The following is a 23,060-nucleotide window of genomic DNA, read 5'->3' on the forward strand; positions in this document are numbered from 1 at the left end:
TCCATTTCTCCTTTTGGAAATCTTAATTTGATAATACTATCTATCTACCTTTTTCTTTTCGCTATGACCTAACATATATTAACCATTTAGTATATAATGTACTGTTCTTATTTAGTCATAGATTTTTCTCTATGCTACTGTAGTTGTTAGAGCACTTAGTTATCATGCTGGATAACCCGAGTTGGATTGCAGAAGGGTAAAAATAAATATTAAACGTTCTTTTCTCTAAGGTGTATTTCATATTACCCAGGACTGGCACCCAAAGCTCAGTACTTTACTGAACCTTAACTTTATACAATGAGCGATCAAATTAACCTTTCATTGATTTGATGCAATGCTCTATGAATCATTGGGTTTGGATAAGGGTCAGTAGTAGGAGTAGCTTAAGTCATAATTTATTACGTCACAAAAAAAATTGAATCGGAAGTTAACATATTGTAGCGAGTTAATGTTGACGTGAATTATCAATTTAAAAGTTATGTTTTATATGTTAATACGGTGGTAACTTAGTAAAGGCCCTCAATCTATTCTAGATCCTTGGATTAACATCAAACAGTACGTATACTCGACGAATGTTTTTCATAATAAGTGGAAAGAAAATGATTTATCCGTTTTGAAATATAATCCTTCTGTTGTTGGCATATTATGTTTTAATTGCGTTTTATACAATAATTGAAAAACTAATATAACACAATACATCAATCATTGCAATAACACGTAATTAATGACAATTGAACATTCTTTAATATTTTCTTTCCTGTTTTATTAATCTTATTAGATCTGTTCGAGATTCATAAGGTTCAAAATTTATCTTAAAAAAAATTGTCCATAAAATTTATTTTTGCATTTCCTTACGATGTTTGAATATTTTGAAAATTTGATATTGTTTTGTTATTTCTAACTGTACGAAATTTGATCTCACCATTCGATGGACGCATTTAAAATATTTAAACAAAAGCTTAATTTAACGAGATATTTTAAATGGAAGTTCTTTAGCTCATACTCTGACTATTCTGATAAAATTTGCATAAATGGAAGATAAAAAAACCTTATTATGTAAAGAATGAACAGTGTGGTTTCATATATAATCAATAAAACGATTATGTTAGAATATAAACACCCCACGCGATTTTAGTCTGTTTATATTATTACATTTTGTTTTTTTCGTTGGAACAATCACTACTACAGCTTCCAAGTAATACACTTCCCTTTACGCACTTACACCATAATTACACATGAAGACCAAATTGTACTGCAGTGCATTTTTGTCTTTTGCCGCTGTTGCATGTTGGTGTAGTGCTTGTCCTGGTGAAGAGAAAGATAGGTCATAAAATCAACAGACTATAATCTCGGTTAGTGGTCATATACTAAAAGAAGTAACATTGTTTGAAAAGAAAAAAAAACATAATTTTGGGGAACATCTTTGTAAATATTTTTATAGAGATAACATTAATTTAATCAATGTACATACATGGGTAAGTAATAACAGATGTACTAAATAAAACAAAAATGAAAAACCAAATTTCAAGATTATCCCTTTTTGTTATTTGAACTAACCTAGTTCCCATTTAGACCGGTTAGTCGGTTCCTGCTGTAATTTAAATTATTATTTTCACAAAGCCGCTATTCACGTCGGTACGTGTAAGTTATTGTACCTAGTGATGACAGAAAGAAAGCTGGTTTAATGCTGTGGAAATATTACCATTATGAAGATTTTGCCAGAGTTGTCATTTTATGGTGTGAGAAATGATGATATTAAGAGAGAATGGCAAGAGAGTTAGGAGCGGATCAAAAATGGGATCCTTAAGCAGTGACATGAAGCTTTATGGAGCTAAGTTTATATCGTATGGTATGAAAATAACAAGTCGTAAAAAAAACTTTCAAAGTAATTCATATTATTTTGTGACATCTCATCAAAGATGAAGAAAAATATGGAGGTCTGGGAATTTACGGGGCTGACGACCGTCATGCTGGTTTAAGTGATCACTTTACACACTTGTAACAGTGTAAAGTGATAACTTAAACCAGCCTATGACGGTCGTCAGCCCCGTAAATGCCCAGATTTCCATATTCTTCTTCATCGTTGATGAGATGTTGAAAAATAATATGAAAAATAACTCCTTTAATTCCGGAGATAATCTAGATTTGTGAACAAGTATTTGGACACACTCAAAATGTTGTTAAATGAATAAATGTATAATATACATTCAATTAAGAGAATTTTACAGTTGAAAGATTTTTTTAATTAAAATTAATAATTTTTGTCAGTTTATTTACTTATGTACCGATGGATTAAGGATGTCTCGTCATAGGATAAAGATATTGTACGATAAATTATTAAACTGTTAGATAAACAATAAAAGCACACAATAGAAACACAATAAATACACAAGCCTCCCCTCTATTCTCTATATTCCCACTGATAAAAAATAAGAAACAATACTTACTCCTTCTTCATTCTTTAACGTCCCAGAGACACTACTCTAAAATTAAGACTAAGCTTCGTTTCATATACGGTGCTTGAAAAAGACAGAATGTATAGAAAGACGCGTGTCACGATTGATTATAAGAAATAATGGTTATAATTTATATAGTGAAAATTTACATTAAAAATGAAGAGGTATTACTATTAAGGGGCCAAATCAATAAGTGAAATTAAAATTAGTAAAATATCATTATTACTGTTAGTTATCCAAGACTAAACAACATTAACTTTTACTGAAAATTCAGTCGGGGTTGAAAATTAGCAACATATTAAGCCAATTATTTAGACATGTAACGTTTAAATATGCTTTTATTCGAATATAAATAATTTCAGGAGAGAAATTTCGAATTCATAAAAACTGATTTGGATTCGACCACATTTGAAAATTTCCTCCCAAATTGTGTTTGAGGCTTGAACCCTTGTATTTTCAAGACGAAAGTAGTTCATTGTTACCGATCGACACTCAGTGAATGCGTAGCCTTTATCCGATGAGGTATGAAAGCGGGAATTTAGCACTTGGGGGATTATTCGTGGCAGGGCCTGAATGAAGTTTTTGTTGATAAGGCCACGTAAACCCACCGCTGCCATCTTCAGGACGGATGATGGATGGGGCTAAGGAGTTTACTCTCCAAGCAAAATTATCCGCAATCCTTTGTGGAAATTTAAATAACATTCATCAGTTCTTAGTTCTAAGACAAAAGTCCCCGACCCTGAGGTGTCCTTTGTATACATCATAATATATAAAATCTTACTCTAGTAAAAAAAAAACACACTGAAAGCCTATTTATCTTAAAAATAGCTCGCGCTATCGGATGCTACTTTGAAACATATTTTGATTCCATGTTGATGTATATACAAAATTTAGATACCTTTAGTAGATAGTATTAAGTCAAGAGTTGTTATATTTAGTCTTGGAGAGCTCTTATATTTTACGGAAATGGCGCTTTATAAATTATCCAAAATAATTCCTGTGTAAGATTTTTAGTCGGCTCAACCATATTTTAAATAATTCACGGTAACCTTTTCACAAAGTTACGACTTTTAGCAAAATAATATTACAAATTTTATGAATAATTAAAATGTAACTTTGTTTTAAAATCACTAAAATCACTAAAATCACTATAAATTATAGTGATTTTAAAACAAAGTTTCATTTTAATTATAAAATGGAAAATTACAAAGTAAGTGCTTCAAATAAAATAAAAAAAATCTTGTTTAGTTTTTCATTTGAATAACTACTTTCCTCAATGATCGTTTAAACGTATGGGCAAGGAGTTGCTTTGAAGACATTTTTTTCCAAAATATCTCATTTTTATTTTCCTAGATTCTAATTTAAGTACTCTGATGGCTAATAAGGTATTCCATCCAGCTATCTATGCAGGCACTTAGATGAATCGTGATATTGACTAATCTCTACCGTCAAAGTGAAGTAACTCCCACTCACGTCGATCATTATGAAACCAACCCCTTTTATACGGGGATTAACCGAAGTGAAATGCTTTTATATATTGACTCTTAAGGAGCGGTACAAAATCCATAACATTTTTGTATTAAAACTATTAGAGATAGATTTTTTCAAAAGTTTTTCAATTTTCGATCAGTTTTTTGTTATCACCTGTCGATAAAAACATCTATGGTTTTCGAAACGAGTTGTGAGAAATAAAACTCAATTCATGGTCTAATACAAAAAAATCAACATTGTATCTAAGTTAATACAAAATCTAATATATTTTTTAACAGGAGAGTTATTTATCTTTTTCCTTTTTCTTTTTTCCTTAAATTATAAAATGAACTAGCTTGTAATATTTTAATAACTTAAGTCTGCAAGTAGAGAAAAAATTCAAGTACCTGAAAGCGGCCGGGTCAGGAGTCGTAATAATCGTCGAGTATGTATGAGGAGATGCATAAATGTAGATGAGGCGAAAACAGAGTGGTGTGGCGTTCAATTCTCTCTGCCTATCCCTGCGATGAAGCGGCGTGATGGTTAGTTAGTTAGTTTAGTTTATTTTTAAATTTATATTTTTTTTGTAATTATGTATTCTGGTTATTTTTATAGCTTTTTAATAGATGTAATAATTTTTTTCTACAGGAAACCGTTATGTTGCCACATCTCGAGGAGATCTTTTGATCAGATCAGTCCAGCAAGAAGACACGAGGGTCAGTTATAGCTGCATTACTCTCAACACTATCACAGGAGAGAGAAAGAGAAGTTCGTCAGTCAGAGTAACATTGACTGGTATGTCAAATAATTTTTTATATAAGACACATAATAATATAATAATTAAGTAAGTCCTTAGGATTTCAAATATTTTGTGAATAACAAAACCAAAAAATAGAACACCAAATAATTCCAATTCAATAATACATATTCTTGGATCAAATCTTTTAATATTAAGCTTCCCTACAGATATCGAAAAAAATACTTTAAAAAAGTAATGCCTATACATGAGATATAACAAAAAAATCCAAAATTTTCCTCAATTAAGTACATAAATTAAATATTAATTTCAAGTCCCTCTCCAAGCACATGAGCTTAGTCCTTTTTTGGAGAGGTACAGAGTAACTAGAATAAGATATTTTATCGATAAAAACGTCTGGTTAACATATTAAAATCAAATAATTTATTTTAACAATATCAAACCATCGAAAATTTATGAGATTTTTTAAAACAGCTTTATTGTAATTTAACCTAAATTGGTTGAATAATGGTATTATCAATTTATCACATTACCAGAATAAAAGGAAAAATTCAAAAGGAAATCTCAATATTCAATACATTAAATATTGAAATCTCAATTCTCAATGTTGAATTTACTAATCAATGTTTTAAAATAAGTGGATTGCTGTCAATCAATTATTATGTATGCGTATTTGAAATTCAATATTGAGTTTTTAATTAATAATATTCATTAATATTTTAACGTCAGCTTCAGATACCACATTGAATTATTAATTAAGAAAATTAATCAAAAATTTATATTTTACGTGAAAACAGTTGTAAAACTCCATATCGTTTTGTATATTGCGTGTTTGTTTGATTGACGTTTGAAAAATCAATGAATTGAACATGTAGCTTAGTTTAATTTTTAAAAAAAATATACACAACCGGACTTTAAAAAAAAAGTAGATGAGCAGAACAATATCTAATTAAAAATACATAATAAGTAACTACAAAAAAAATTGTAACTACAAAAAAAATATGTAAGAAAATATAAATTGTGGATAGACATTTTGCCGAATGAACATTCTGCCTAACGGACATTTAATCGAATGAAATTAATGATAATTTAAATTTAAGTCAACAAAAAATAGGTTTGAAAAAGGTAGGTTTCTTTTTACATGGTTTATTGTTGACTACTTATTTAGTTCGTTTGGCCAAATGTCTATTCAGACAACTGTTCGAACGACTAATTGCCCCATCGCCTAAATATCTGTCGCTGAAATGTCCATGAGCAGTATAAATAGTATTAAATTGTCTAATAATCCTTTGTACTTTATCACAGACACTCCATCCGGAATGGCTCCAAGACTTCTGGCTCCAGCATCAGAAATAGTAACTGAGGTTGGCCGAGATGTTCACATTCTATGCTCATCGATGGGTCAACCGCCTCCCGTTTTTACGTGAGTAATATTTATTATCGAGAATCAATAAAAAAATATCTGGTTATAACTCCATTGTAATCTTTTAATGTGACCCAAATTTTTTTAGAAAACCTTAATTAAAATCTAATAACATTTTTTTACCCTACTTATATTTGATGATGTTACAAGGCACCGCATTCGATCGAGATAATTTAGAAAAAAAATAACTACGACTACGAAAATCAAAAAAAAATATTATAAAAAAAACACTCAAAATCAAAACTAAAAATATGGTGAAGAAAATACAAAAATTTAACTTACTTCATAAATTTATAATAAAATCAAAGCCCAAAAAGGCGATCAGTTTTAGTCCGAAGGGTTTTCTTTACCGGCCCAAAGGTTTACATTTGTCGGCTTGGAAGGCTTCTATTTTCATTTGAGCTAAAGGTCTAGAAGAAAAATTTACATCCTTTGTATTATACGGAGTTTTTCAAAAAATGGACTGTTGCTATAAAATACTCAAAACTAAAATATGACTATAATAATCATAGACTATAAAAAAATATTTGAAATAAAATTTCTTTCTACAAAGGTTTAACAATTATATATCTTTTAGAATATGATCACGATCTTAATATAATTAGTCTAAAAACTATGTTAATTATGTTAAATATATCTCTAGTACATTACTACTTGGCAATGTAAGATATAATACTCTCCTTAACACTCATCGTTTAATTTGTGTAATACCACTTTTATAAACACTTATTCGTGACTACCAGTTTCGAAATAATCATTTCATCATCACGTCATTAAAATTAAAATTTTGCGGTTTGAAATTCGTACAAATATAAAATTTTGAAAGAGAGAAAGAAAAGAAATAAATCATAATGGGAAAATTTTTCAAAGTGGACTCGAAGTTAAATTAAGTTGGTTATTTATTATGGGTAAGTCTTTATTGATTGATTTACGTATTTTTAGATTATCTACTAATAAAGACCAGTTTTATTTACATGTAAAATTTCTATACCCGTTGATTTCTTATAATTATAATCTTTAGATATATAAAATATGTAAGATATATCCTACGTAAGAGAATAGAAAATTACGTCTTGTATTGTTATTTTGTTTACTGTGTGTGTCCTTATTTATATGTAAACTATGAATTTAACTGTTAAGGAAAATAAGTTAAGATACCTAATAAAAACAAGACATCTTTTTACGTTTCAAAATATGGCCACTTTAACAATAACGTGGAATTAAAAATCTTACAGGCTATTGACCTTTATATTAAAATATTATTTATACATCCTAAAGGAATTCGATATCAACCCACTGAAATTTTCAATTTTCTTGGAATATTCAATTATTTGGAAACATTATTAGAAAGTTATTTATAGTGATCCCAGCAAATTAAGCACACGAGTAACCTTTCGATATTATTAATGAAAATTTACATATTATGTAGGAATGTCGAATTTCAATATTTCCGTTAACCTTAAAATTATTTGATCTTTTACTCATTTTACTGCTTAAATCATATTCCAAATAAAAATAATTGGTGGTTAACGTTTTTGGACTAAAATCCGATAATCCTTTAAAAAAAAGTATTATATACTAGATTTACCCGGCCACGTGCCACTGTGGCTTAGTCTAGTAAATAGCAAAGATCGAACACAGAAAGAACATTTTTAATTTATTCAATCTCACAAAGAAACTGGTATGCAATATTTAATTAGCTGCCAAAAAGCCCGTTGCCACTTGAGCAATGTTTCCAATTGAATGTGTTTCTGTTATATTTAACAGATGGTGCTACAAGCTGTAAAAACTGTCAATGGAAAAAAATATTTAAAAAAATGCTTATCCAACGTTTTGTCAAAGTTATAGGTGAATAACTTAAGGAGATTTAATATTTTGAACAAAATTTTTTATACAAATAGTGGATAGTTACCACATTTACACATCTTTCTGATTATATTTTAACTACGTTTGGTTTATGCGTACATTTAATCTCAAGTGTAAGCAGGTTGCTTCTTTGTTAAAATCCCACGCAAATTTAATGAATTTTATATAGCACAGTAAAAGCTAGCAATATTTTTTGGCTACATGTATTTTTAATGGAAACATTTTCAGCTATTTTCCCAGGCAATATTAGAGACCGAAGAAAACGAATATAAGGCAATATAATGCCATATTAAAAACCGTTCATGGAATAAGGAATAAGCAGAAATAACCAAAACCAGAAATCAATTTTACGATTAATATTTACATTTCCAGCAAACTTCAGCGATTGAACATTTCGATGTTAACATAATATTAATAATGAAAACTTATTTCAGAAACGTAATGCAACTTTAAGAGACTACCTTCTTTCCTATAGATTGTATGATTTTTCTAAATAACTTAACATTGTGAGTATATTGAAAGCTTAACAAACAAATAATGGGTTAAAATTGATAACCTATAAAATAATTTAACATAAAAGTAGCACCATATGTTCAGATAGCAATAACAAACCATTTCCTTTGTTTAATCTACAATAGTTTTTAAAAAATTGTTTATTTAATTATAAATCATTATACAAACACAAAATATCATAAAAAAAATAATTGGTCTAAATAAAAAAATAACGGTGTGTCGCCAGTTTTTTGTTGGTTTAAAATTTATCAAATAAAAAGTTAGGATTTAATCGTTGAAAATTGATTTCTTTCCACTGCGAGTTGTTTGGTGTTTATTTTCAAGTCTATTTTCAAAATAATTAGTTTTAAAATTTAAAGTGTTAAATTTGACTTGAATTTAATGATTGAAACCCGTTTACAAAAGTTAGCAAAACCTTCGTTGTTTCCTCATTTTATTTTGGTACCAAAAAACAGAGAGAAGAAAATTACTTTGGTATTTGACTTGTTTTCGTATTAAATCTCATTCGTCGAATATCAGGATGCCGAAGAAATAAAAATGAAGTGAAACGAGAGATGCTATCAAGAAACATAATTAAAGATGCCGGACGTCATTATAACAGAAATATAGAAGATGATATTATTTTTTGGACCTATTTAAAAAAGTATTATTACGATATTGTTTTTTTAAAGTGGATACGCTTCCGGAAGAGCGTAGCTCTGAGATTATTAAATATACGAGTATATTTATTTCCCTTTTTTTCTATGAGGATAGACTTTCATGGTGTTGAGCTTCTATGAATGGGTTCACAGGTTCTATCACTTTATTTTTTTTTTATCATATATTGATTGCTGCAGAACAAAACCTTATTATTATTTTAAGATGGGAATTGCAATTATTACTTACCTTGCTTTTTATGTACAAGGTTTAAAGATCATTAAAGATGTTTTATTTAAATCTGTGTTGGGAACAAGAGGTAACGTCTAGTGTGAGCTTCTCAGCATTTGCTCATTGCTGAGAATAAACCACGTAAAACTCTTTAGGAGAAGGCGGACTGTTGACTGTCATCAACAGACCTTCCATTCAACTAGAAAAGGGAACGGCATTTTGTGGGATAGCTTGGTTTATGGTACCAATCTGCTTGGATATTTTTATCTTGTATGATGTCACCTCTAGTGAAAGTTCCTTATGAACTATCACGGATGCGATATCGGATATGTCCTCACCCAGGTTCCTACAACGCGCCTCCAGTTGTTGTCTTTAAATGCTGAAAAGGTAGCAAAGCATCTACAGGTGAGGAACATCTTGGGTAGAATGGTAAATGTTACACGTGTATGAAATGATCTAACAAGAATTGGTGAATGTTACACGTGTGTAATGTGATCACTTAACCAAATCTATGACGGTCGTCAGCCTAGTAAATGCCCAGACTTCCATATTCTTCTTCATCTTTGATGAGATATCAAAAAATAATATGAAGAAAAAAATACAATAATTGGAGATAATCCAGATTTGTAAACAAGTATTTGGACTCACTCAAAATGTTATATTTATTTATTTTTAAAACCTTATGTTAAGAAAATAAATATGTACACTGGTGGGATTACTGCTTAGAAGCAATATCTTCCAACCACCAAAAATAAAAATAAAAACCCAAAAATTTAATATTTCTCTAATTTTTTTATCGGTTCCAGTTGGTATCGCGAGTCCGGCGTGCAGCTGTACCCGGTCATCACCAGTCTGCACGTGACCGTGTCGCACGACGTCCTGTTCATGCGTCGCGCCGCCCCCGAGGACGGCGGCGCCTGGGTGTGCGTGGCGCGCAACCAGTTCGGCGAGCAGCGTATGCGCACGTCTCTGGTTGTCACCTCGCCGATCACCACACACATGCAGCCGCAGATCATGGTGAGTGGAAATCAAATAATTTATTCGTGTTTTTAAAGCATATTATAGTTTTTGCAATCTCGCAATCAGACATGGTCCTGTATTATCAAAAGAGTGTGGGATTCGAGGGAATATGCGGGATTAACACTAAATTAATATTTTTCTCATTCATTCGTTGCTTGGCAGTGCGTTGGTAAGGACTTGCTGCGGGCTGAGTACTACGATTTCCATACAAATATGAAATGGGGTATTTTGGTACCCCGCTTCGGGTACATTCAACATCCTTATCAAACACCTTTTATGTTGCTAGAATAGTGGTGATTTCGAATGATGTCGAATTAATAAAAATATCATTTTATAAAAATAGAGAAACGTAAAAAAAATATAAATATTTAGCTTACTGGATTGTAGAATATATTTTCTCATTGAATTCCCTAATGTAATACATAAAACCAGATACTGATAATACAGTCGAGTCAAATGTTAAATCCTCGGTAAAAAATAATGATTAACCCCTGGAGGGATGCTGACGATGCATCGCGCGGGGTTGATTACAAGAACCGCGCATATGGAGCTATATGTATGAAAGCTATTGTTTTCATTGTTCACGTGGATACACCCTACTGAGCCATCATCCCTTCCACCAACTTGCGTGTAATGTGGCCCTAGCGTACCGTTAAGACAATGCGATGTGTACCTTATTGTTTTTTCCACTGTTTTGTGTTGAATGAAGGTGCAAGCCTTTATTACAGATTTAATTATTACTAAAGTTGATTACGAAATAAATACATATATTTAAAGAAAATACTAATCGTTTTTAATGTTAAGTATAAAATCTTTTATATTTTTTATCACATCTCAACATACATGAAGAAGGATATGGAAGTTTTTACTCGATTCTCAATTTGATTTGACGAGTAAACGAAGAAACACTGGTCAAATGAAAATTAAATGTAAAAAAAAGAAATACAAAGCTGTAATTTACTCGTACATTATAATGTACGAATCCAGCCAAAAAAAAAAACAACTAACGATATAATTCAAATTAAAACTTTGCTTTAAAACACTTTAAATATTTTATTATAATGAGAAGCTAACTGCCTTATTTTCAAGACTGATTAATACTAAGCAGTATTAATTAGTCTTGAAAAAGAAGCGGTTAGCTCCGAAACCGGTAGAAATTATAATTAAGTTATAATAAAATACTTAAAGCGATTTTAAAACGAGGTATAATTTTAATTATAAAATGGAAAATCACAAAGTTTTTAAAGGGCTTTAAATATTAATTTCAAAAAAGATATTCTTAATTTAGATATTTTATTTACTTATTTGTTTGTTATATTTGTTAAAATTAATTTTTTTAAAGTTTAAATACAATATATCGTTTTCGTTTATATAATATTATAAAACATACAAAAAGGGAAAACTAAACATTATATATTACATGTGTATGTTGTTTTATAAACATAGAACAAAAATAAACAACAATCACAATCAATATTGTTCTCTAAATTACTGTTTTTATCCCATAAAATATTACGCCAAACAAATAAAATGTGACGTTTATTTTTTCATATAAAAAAAGAAACAAAATGGACGTCTCTGAAAGTAATAATTCCCCGCTGTATTGCATTATTTTCAAACAAGGATAAAAATGGTTCTTCTACGTTTCTCATGTTCCGCACAATTAGTTTCAGTTGCCTTAATTGGACTATATTACTTTTTTTATATCTTCACCCCAGTGACTGAACTTAAACCACGAACTACGGCGATCTACTAGTCTAGTCTCCACCCATCCCGGATCTCGCCTACTGTATATTGTATACTTTTTTGTAGTATTCACTGACACAAAACTTATGGCCTTTAAAAAAAATATGCAGCAAAGAAAAAAATTAAACGGGAAAAAGGGTATAATTGTTTTCCTCTGCAACAACAAAAAATATCTTAATACCACATCACATGAAAGCAATAACAAGGGGTGCAATCACTCCGCTTAAAATAAGAACCACATGCGCATAGTATAATTTCTTCACTTGCATAATGTATTAACACCTAAAGCGCGATGCCCTCAAACAAAACGCGCCCAGCGGTGGTGGGTCTGATCTGACCCAGTACAGAAATCGCCTTTTAGACGTTTTTTGTCGGGTTTTTATATTTTATATATTAATCAAAATAGGCTACATAGCAATAGGATAATGTGTCATAAGTTTTGTATGAGAATTTTCAAGTTTTTGATAGTTTTGAATTTAAATTATCCAAGCGCTTCATTTTACATGCGAACTCGACCGAGCGCAGCTGCTAACTACCACCGCGTAGCATGTCGCATCCGCGTGAGGCATGATCGGCATGAAGCAGTGGTTGTAAACATGTTTATTTTTACTGAATTCAAATAATTTGTGTTTTTAATTTTTTAACTATATTTTAAGTCAACATCATAAAAGATAGAATTTTTAACTTTTATTTGTTATCTTCAAATATAAAACGTGGCGGTTAGCTCCAAAAACCACAAAATGATTCTGGGATTTTGACTTGAGTTCATAATTCAAGATAAATTTTTGTCCATAATGCAATTAAAATTTATTTTAAATACAGTGAAAATGGTAAATTTTTCATTGAAAAATATAAACAGAATTGCCCAAAATGGTGTAAATATTCATTTAATGTTCGCCATTTCTTACATAGATTTGCGGGTCTTAGAAATTATGAATATAATTTTGTACGGTACAAAATAAAACTAATTTTTGGGTATAAATTATTTTTATATACAAGTTCGTTAGACATAAAAGGTAACAAATTTAATTTTAATATTGACAAGTAAATTATTATCAAAAAATCAGAAGACAATCGCTACTTTTCTTGTTAAAATCGATGTCTTCATCACTTATTGACATTTCTTACAAAACCAAGTTTTCTGTTTCACTTTAAAATTCTGTATCTAAGGTTTTTGAATTCTAAATCACTGTCATCTACACTACTTTCTCACTTTTCTTTCAATTTTAGAACTGTCCAAAAGTCGTCCAATCTCGTTATGAGATATTTATTTTTTTCCTGCCATTCATTGTGGTAAAGTGTCGTAAAGATTTTTTTTTTAAAAACTAGAAATTGTTCAAACATAAAACAGTTTATTGTGAAGTTTTGAAGTTAGTAACTTTGTGTATGTCGGTGTTGTATATATACATAAATCTATTATATACTATATATTACCACTATTTGTGGTATTTTCTAAGTAAAACTTAAATTAAAAATGGTTAGATTTTACCAAAAAGTAACTGCCGAATCAATTTATGAAAATATTAACAACTTATGTAATAATTACACTTTTTTAAACGTGATCCTTAGTATTTTTCATACAAGTAAACAAATAAATCAGTTTAAAACGAATGTAAAAAAAACAATACACAGAATCAATCGCCAAAGATTGACAATGTTTGCTTTTGTTTTGGGGAGTTCGAGGGCACGGCAGACGGCACACTAACACATTGATAGCGAACAACTGACCTTACTCAATATGATTTTTGATCTTTTATTTGTTCTTTTTTTTTAAATAACTCATTCGAATCTGGTCCGATAATTTTTGTTTATATCTCAATTTGTAGGTAATTGTTTGAAGAACGATTACACTGAAGGAAAACGACGTAAAAAAATTACCTATTAAGTAATTAATAATTTTCCGCGATGGTGGGTCTGATCAGACCCACCATCGCAGAGGAGGTGTTAAATAAATATCATAGATTTAATACCCTTGATTGGATTTAAAATGTTCTAACATTCTTAATGACTCTTTCAGGGTACATCTTGAGAAACATTGGAAATTAAGTTTAATGATGTATATTGTGTGTGAGTGTGTGTGTGAGTGTGTGTGTGTGTGTGTGTGTGTGTGAGTGTGTGTGTGTGTGTGTGTGTGTGTGTGTGTGTGTGTGTTTTTGTGTGTGTGTGTGTGTGCGTGTGTGCGTGTATGTGTATGTGTGAATGAATGGCGTACTACCATGAGTAAAGATGTATGCAGATAAAATGTGTAAAATCTGCAAAAAGCAGATTAGCGCACAAAAGGACTTCCTCGTACTCTTTTGTCTCCATGTTGTCGACCACAACAAACATCAATATGTTTTTTTTTTTTAAGACTTCGAAATATTTGTCAAAAGTTTTCTTTCTGCATTTGTATTTTATGCATATGCTTTCTTTAAAATCCGTTTAATTTCTTTTGAACATTAAAAATTTATATGAACTACTTTCCATATCATTACATTAAAAATAATTCATTGTTAACGACGCTTTTACGAGTATATTTCAAATATTAGTACCTGAATTGTTTTTAATGTTATAAAATATAATGGGAAACGTATATACTGAAATGAAAAAAAAACGTACAAGCACAAGTAAGATAAGTAAACATTCTGATTCACATTGCATTTGGTTTTATATCTGTAAAATTCTATTTCTTCTCATGACACCGTGTACAATCCAACACCAGTCTAAAAGTGCACGTATATATGTATGTACTCGTATGCATATTTACCTTTAGTCTCTACCACTACGCGACCTTTTCGCTCGACAGTATAATGTGTATTATAAGTATGTAGTGTTCCCGGAATGAAAAGTAAATTTGCGAAGCAATATATCGCAATTAGTTGTGTGGCCACACCCCCATCCAACGGAACATCCCCCCTTCACGACCCTCTCCTACTTTGTTCCGATAACAACGAACGAAAATTTGGCTTGAGCAACCTACTGTTTAAGCAAAATCATATTCAACCTCTCATGTAGGAAATTAATAACAAAGTCATCACGATTTCGATAACAGATTGAATAACTAACAAGCTATTTTTGAAATTGTTTTTTGACATCTCAACATATATGGAGACGAATATGGAAGTCTGGGCATTTACATGGCTCACGACCGTCATAGGCTGGTTTAAGTGATCACTTTACACACGCGTAACATTCTCTAATTCTATTCATGATTGACAACCACACTACTCAAATTTTTGAAACTTCTAGATATGTTGATCAAACTTGTAACACAGTATGCGCGAGTTCACAATAGTCCTCTATGGTGAGATGAGGAAAGCTTTTTATAACGATTTTTATTAGTGTATTATTTTTTGTTATTGTGCATTTTTTGTTAATATTGTTAAAGGCATTAGCCGTAAAAAAATAAAAATATTTTTTCATAAATAATGCAAGCAGATAACCATAATTCATTCGATAAATATTGTATTTATGTAGAAAAGTTAAACATTTTGAACGTTTTACTAAGGGCTTATTTTTCAATGAAAAACTGCTTAATAAACATATAAGTATGTAATATTTTCATATTTTTTTAGAGTTTTCATAAAATCTCTTTTAACTTGTTCTTAAAAACTGGGAAGATAAATCGTAGACCATTTTATCGTTACTATGTTTCTTGATTCAATTTGCGTTTCAATAATCTATAAACGCTAATACAGCTTTATCGAAAATGTCTTGTGTACAATTGTGTATTCATGCATAAAACCGCTGACCTGACGCAAGTATTTCATTCCAAAAATGTATATCTAAGAGTAAAATTCGCTAGTTTTGTATGTCAAGAAGATTTATACCACGATAAAATTTATCAGGTTTACAATAAATGTTATGTTGCATTTTTTTATAAACTTTATGATAAAATAAAATAAAAGCCTTACAACGTTCTAAAAATAAATGAAAGAAAAGCTTTGCTTTTTTTTTTTTTTTTTGAATATTGAAAGCATTAACTTTGTGGATCATTTTGATAAATTATTTCGAGAAATAAAAATACTTTGTATTCTGATCCACTCACATTTTTATTTTACCAACTAGTTTCGGCAACAACCTGTTGCCCTCTTCAGGGTTACATTTTTAACTTTATATTGTTATAAATGTAACCCTGAAGAGGGCAACAGGTTGTTGCCGAAACTAGTTGGTAAAATAAAAATGTGAGTGGATCAGAATACAAAGTATTTTTATTTCTCGAAAAGCTTTGCTTTTAACCATTATATTTTTGTAATTACGAGTATTTCCCACCCGGTTAAAACAAACACCTTGTCTTCTTAAAAATGGATAGCTACGAGAATATTTTACAGTACCAATCCATCTCTGAAGAAAACAAACTGTTTGTATTATATCGAAACCAGTTACGAAACATACAGCGGTTAAAAACGATTTTCATGTTGTATCAATTTTTAAAAAGCTTGAAATTTTATTTTTACTAAAACTTTTCTATGCAAAATATAGTTTCTTTTATTATATCCATTACTATGATAAATATTACTAAGGTCATATTGTTCCTCATATTTATTGAGACAACAATATTTAAAAAAGAAGCTTTTTATTTTGTTTCTTTGAAAAATGTCAATTATTTTGATATATCCATTACTGTTATAAATATGTCCACCTCCGTGGTGTAATGGTCAGCGTGTTTAGCTACCGTGCTGAAGGTCGCGGGCTCGATTCCCAGGGGGGGTGAAAATAATTATTGGTGATTTTACACTATAATATTTATTTAAAATTACCCTGGACTGGTTCCTGAAGCGCAAGAGTGATCACCTTGCCTTCATGTAAGTAATGATCAAGAAAACACTGCATCAATTCGATGCAGTGCCCTTTGCACCATTGGGTACGGATAAGGGTTATAAGTAAGTAATAAATATTATTAAGGTCCACTATTCAGTAAAGGCAGCCTTTGATGGGTCTTAAGCCCTGTAAATACCCAAACTAAAGATATACGTATCAATTTTTATTTTAAAAAAAACTATATTTGTTTGAGGAGTTTAATTATAATTCATTGGAATAATTGTGAAAGTGTTTAAAGTGATAACTCAAACCAGCCTGTATAAAGTCGTCAGCCCTGTAAACGCCTGGACTTCAATATTATTCTTCATCTATGTTGAGTATCAATTTAAAATTTATAAGTACAATCCTTTTTATAATTAAAAATATTTTTCTCTTAATTTCATTGTTGATATGTTTTGTTATCGCTGGGCGAGTATGCTTAACTTTGTCACAACCGGGCCGGGCCTTTGATTCAACACCCTATCAAGCGATATCAAAGCTCAAATCGAATATTGGCATACACCAATGGAAAACACGTCAAAGGAAGTCAATAACACCAGATATTGGTACCGACCCAATGCTGTTATGTGGGTCTGTGTATATTTTACGACGCAAATTTCGCTGCAGAGGCAAAGAGAATGCAATTATTCGGGTTACTGGTTATATCTCTGTGTGCCGATTTTATTATTTTTTATATCAGATATTGTTTGGCTTTGTAATACCAACGTCAGACCGATATAAATTTAATTCGAAAATCAATAATGTAATTTAATAAATGCCATCCATTCAAATACTTGTTAATGTTTTTAATGCAAATCGTCGTTTCCATTCATGAATTTGATTTAAATGAAATTCAAATTCATTGAATAGGACTTGTAAAACCGTTAAGAATATGTTATAAGTACATTTTTTCATTTTATAATTTTTTTATGATTTTTTTATTGTTTTACCACTCATTGCTGTGAAGCAGTCTGGTTGGATGGAAAATATAGCACACATCGCTCACTCCTTTCAAGAACGTCATAAATAAAAAAAACTTGATTTTTCAGGAGAACGTTTTTAAAGTTGAAAAATATAATACAATGTATTAAAAATAAATATCAAGCCACTTATTGAACTTTTTACTGTGCAACAGATCTTTTTAGATAAATCCTGAAGAATTTTTCTCAATTTGAAAAATATTAAGTATATTTAAAAAAATAATTAAACAGTACCTTTTCTTCAAAATGCAAAAACAACACTTTCTGCCCTGTAGCGGGTAAATATTAAGTTAAAAATACGCCACTTTTGTTGGAATATAGTACATTTTCTGGGTATTCCGAAAACATGCAAAACTGAAAATAGTCAATTTTTGATTTATGACGTTGTTGAAAGGAGTGAGCGATATGTCTAATATGTTTTATTTCACAACGCTTGTGAAGTCTTGAAAATATTAAAAATGTATGAAACAAAAATCCTATAAAAACAATAATATTGCTAAGTTATAACAGCTGTCAAGATCTTCGCTGTTACCATGAGCAATGTTTACTTATTACGCTTGTTGCTGTTACGTTTAACTGATGGTGCTGCCATTGCGGTCAAACAGTTTTACTTTTAAAAAAATTAGCACGGTATATGACAACACATGGAATACAAATGAAACATAATGTTGAAATTTTAAAGAATCCGGCGAATAAATTTGTGAGATTCAAGGTTTTGATCAAGCGAATATTTTTTTACAAAAGAAATTGTCTGAAAAATGTCTACCATTTTATTTTATAAAAGAAAATGTCTGAAAAAAAACATAGAAATTTAATCTCAAGTTGAGACACAGATAATATTGATATATCATTCGTAGAGTGATTCATCCAATATCTGAAAAAACAAAAAAAAATCACTTGGAATGTGGTAATATCTTTCGATTTTTAATTTAACTTTTACTTGGTAAAAACTACTATTTCTAATAATCTATTATAACACGTTTCAATGCATTCCACATCATTGTCAAACACCGTAAGTGTATACAAGGTAAAAAAAAATACAAAATAATGAATTGATATATTTTTCATTCCCATTTGTTATATTGTATATATGTTGTTTGAAATAGGTTAGATAGGACTGACTGCAACGGTTTGATTACTCTGGATATAAAGTTGCACATTTCATGCGCATGCATGTCGAGTGTTGTCATTGCCATCATCCATCATGCACCAAGTGGGTAATGTTTGCCGTAATTAACCAACGCAAGCTTTCCAAACTCATCATGTTTGCCGTAGAACCTTGTTCAGACATCCTCCGCCACCCTTGAATCGGGGGAGGGGTAGTTAAGTGGTGGGAGTCCAATTTTTGCATGTTGATTCTTGTGTAGCTCCACTTCGAGGATATTAATATTCATTGGGGCTTCTGTTTTTAATTTCCTTCTATATTGATGATGTTTTTGAAATACGGAAATATTTTATATTATTACGATATCAGCAAAAAGGATATTTTGAATTAAGTGGTGCTTTATATATAAAAAAAGTGGAAGCTTAATATTGTTCTAGAATATATTTCATGAAACAATTTTTCTTTCAAATTTAAAACAATACAGTGTTTTCGCAAAAATATCATCATTTACCATACTTGAAAATCCTTAAAAATATACTCAACAAATCCTCTTTTCATAGAAATATGTTGAGTGTCTAAGCAGAAAATGTAAGCCATTGAATTTTTATGAGAATGATTTTCGTTTATTGTTTCGGCATTCGCTTTGTGGTAAGACATGGGGAAATTGTAAATGAAAACATTTGTTTTTTACCACTTGAGTTTTATTTGTTTTAATATGTATAGAAGCATCTGTAGCTTCTAAAATTCTCTATTAAAACATTCGATTCCTATAATAGCTCGGTGTAGCGTTTTGTTATTCTCAGATCATTTTGATGTCTTAGGGATTATTTTTTTAAAGGAATTGGGAACTAATATAGTAACAATAAAATTCAGTGATATATAATAATAATATGTCGCTGAAAAACGTATTAAAAAATACATGGTGCAACATTCGTATAAAAAAGTTTTTGGTAGTTGAAATATTTATGAGAATATTACCATTACTAGTTTGTCATCCCCATTTTAATATTTTTTTATTAAATATTTGCGTTATTAAAACAATATTAACAATATTATTAAAAAAAAAAACTTCCAAAAATTGAACTATGTTAAATTAGCCAATAACATATACCGACGAATTGTAATATTATTTCATATTTGTTAATGACTAAACGATTTCATTATAAATATCAGTTTAGACATGACGTCATATAACATTGTATCCTATATCTAAAATAATTATTAATGTACTGATCAATCTACGTCTTAAAGTTCTCTATTATCTGTCAGTCGCGGAGGCGTCCATAAATATTTTATATTCCCTTCAATATTCCAGACGACTTCATCGGATATTGCTTCTTTGTGATACATCTTCACTGTTTGTGTTTGATCGATTTATCAAAATCCAATAAAAACCACTTCATTGATTGAATTCATGACGCCTCATAATAAAAATAAATACCAAATTTTAGGATAGTAAATCTCATTATTTCATTTTTAAATAACTTTAAGGTATTTAATAAAATTAAACACTTGAATATACCACTTTAATGAGTTTTATTTTTATTTACGACTAGTTTCAAAAACGACAAATGTTTTCATCTTCTGGTACAAATTAAATTTAAGTTTTAATTTGTACCAGAAGATGAAAACATCTGTCGTTTTCGAAACTAGTCGTAAATAAAAATAAAACTCCTTAACGTGGTATATTCAAGTGTTTAATTTTAATAAATTAATCATGTCATTCCACAAAGTTAATGCCGAATCAATAAATAAAATTACTTTAAGGTAGTTTTTATTAACTTCTTAATAAAATTTAACTTATTGATATACCGCATTATTCATATAAAAATATTTTAATGCTTACTGTTTATCGTAAAACAACTGATTATTTTCCGCATCCATTGATGCAAAGGGCACTACATTAAATAGATGCAAAATTAATTTGACAGTTAATTACATGACGGTACGGTGATCAGTCAATCGATGTATTAAATAAAATTTGCATTGAAAAATCACATATATTTTTATCATTCTCTGAAAATTGAACCCGGAATCTTCAGCATAGCAGCCAAATATGCTTACAACAACACTATGGAGGCAGTCAAGAGACGGATGCAAAAACTTACTTAAATTCGTGGTTTGTTATCTGAGGATGTTGACGTATAGGAGTTGTTCTTTTGATATAATGAGGGATATTATAAACTAAAATATTTTGAATGCAAGATTTAAACTTATAATAAGTGATTATAATTTCACCGGTTATTTTATTCATGACGTTTGGCTGTTTCTAAATCCTTGTACACGAATTGCATAGGACTCGTAGGGTCCGCATTTAACAGTATGAAGGCCGTCTGGAGATCGGATTTATACTCGATGAAGACGAACTGCCGCATTTACAATGCCTGCATTGCTCCTGTTCTCTTATACGGCTGTAAAATATGGCACCTTACAAGGGCCTAGAGCAGCCATGAACTGAGCTTTGAGAATAGGTATCTGCGGAGAATTCGGTGAGAGGAATGAAGAGATAAGGCGTAGGACGCAGCAAATCATGGTCACAACTGTTGTCAATAAAAAGTGATTCATTGGCTTGGCCATATACTCCGCATGCCTCCTGAAAGCCGTAATCAAGCTTGCCTCTTTTACAAGGCATCAGGTTTACGTCACTCAGGACGACCACTGCTGACAATTCGTCGGCAGTTCTCGTCAGAACTTCGGGACGTGGATCTGAATTGGGAGGATGCAAGGGAGCTGGCAGCCGACAGAAAAGCCTGGAGACAGTTTGTTCGCTCCATATGCTACACCTATGGAGTGGATATGGTTTAATAATTATAATAATGGAGTTTTTTTACATTTTAAAACTTATACATGAAACAAAGCGTTCATTATATGAAACTTATTTACTAATTTAGTCATTTATTTACTCATTTGTATATGTGTGTGTGTGTGTGTGTGTGTGTGTGTGTGTGTGTGTGTGTGTGTGTGTGTGTGTGTGTGTGTGTGTGGGTGGGTGAACATATTTTATATCCTATCCAATATTTTTCAAAAAGCAAATCAGCAAAATTTTACGTATGCAGAGTGTTACAAAATATACCCGTACTTTATTAAAAAGCTCTTAGGTTCGTTGTAATGTAAGCAAATTATTTGAATAGGATAATATATTACTATGTGCATAGCTTCCATTACAGTTAAGCTTATGTATAATAGGTAAATGCGTCGTATGCAAATTAGCCAATAAATTATTCGCGTCTACCTTCGAATAAATTACCCATGTCTATATATGTATACAATAATGAGTATCCCGCAATTTGACCACCTTGCAAAGTATGAAAACCACTTGAATCTAAACAATGTGAACTGAAGTATTTTTTGACGTACCTCCTGAATGTTATTTTTGGTAAATGAACTCAAATAAGGTAGAATAAGATAGAACAAGAAACGACAGGATCAGGGAAATATGCGAAATCGAAGATGTTGTTAGGTAGGGAAGGCAGCGAAGGAGACAATGGTATGCGCATGTGAGGAGAATTGAATCATCCAGACTCCCCCACATTGCAATGTACGGTCAACCCCATGGTAGACGTTTCCCGGGCAGACCACCGAAAAGATGGGTTGATAGCTGGGAATCGACATCGCAGGAGGTTAATCCCTCTTAAAAACAGGCCACAAGGCCTACAACAAGATGAAGAAGAAGAAGAAGAACAAAAACTCAAATAAAAAAATCTAATTTTTGAAAGAAGTATGTACTTCAATCAACTTGTAAATATTAAAATAAAATGAGTTTTTTATTTATAAATAATAAAGTAACGAGAAAAAACGTACAAAAATAAAAATATAAAAAAATTAAAATAAAGTAGTCTGGTTGTTGTTTATTTCAGAGGTCTATGCTTCAATCTTCAGAAATCGTACTAACAAAACTTGATTTATTTTTTAAGTAAAACTTCTAAGGCGACGATTGGTCTAGAATTGAGAGTAGGATTTCAATGGCGTGTCACGTTTATAATACGTATTTCATTACATGAGAAATAAGAAAGCTGTAACATAATAAAACACAACAAAACCAAGCGATATAAACAAAGTGTCATGAATGCGCGCGTTG

General features: G+C 30.5%; 1 protein-coding gene across 1 annotated transcript in view; it reads left to right on the forward strand.

The window, feature by feature from the left end:
* Dscam3 (Down syndrome cell adhesion molecule 3) overlaps positions 1-23,060 on the forward strand; it is a 269,026-nt gene that overhangs the window by 169,150 nt on the left and 76,816 nt on the right. Inside the window, exons 6-8 of the mRNA XM_088257902.1 lie at positions 4,575-4,721; positions 5,989-6,106; positions 10,159-10,369. Coding sequence (XP_088114028.1) covers positions 4,575-4,721; positions 5,989-6,106; positions 10,159-10,369 — 476 coding nt within the window. The remainder of the gene's footprint in view (positions 1-4,574; positions 4,722-5,988; positions 6,107-10,158; positions 10,370-23,060) is intronic.

The sequence above is a fragment of the Brachycentrus maculatus genome, unplaced genomic scaffold, assembly GCF_059751285.1.
Source record: "Brachycentrus maculatus isolate JH-2025_06_01 unplaced genomic scaffold, ASM5975128v1 h1tg000089l, whole genome shotgun sequence".
Lineage (NCBI taxonomy): Eukaryota > Metazoa > Arthropoda > Insecta > Trichoptera > Brachycentridae > Brachycentrus > Brachycentrus maculatus.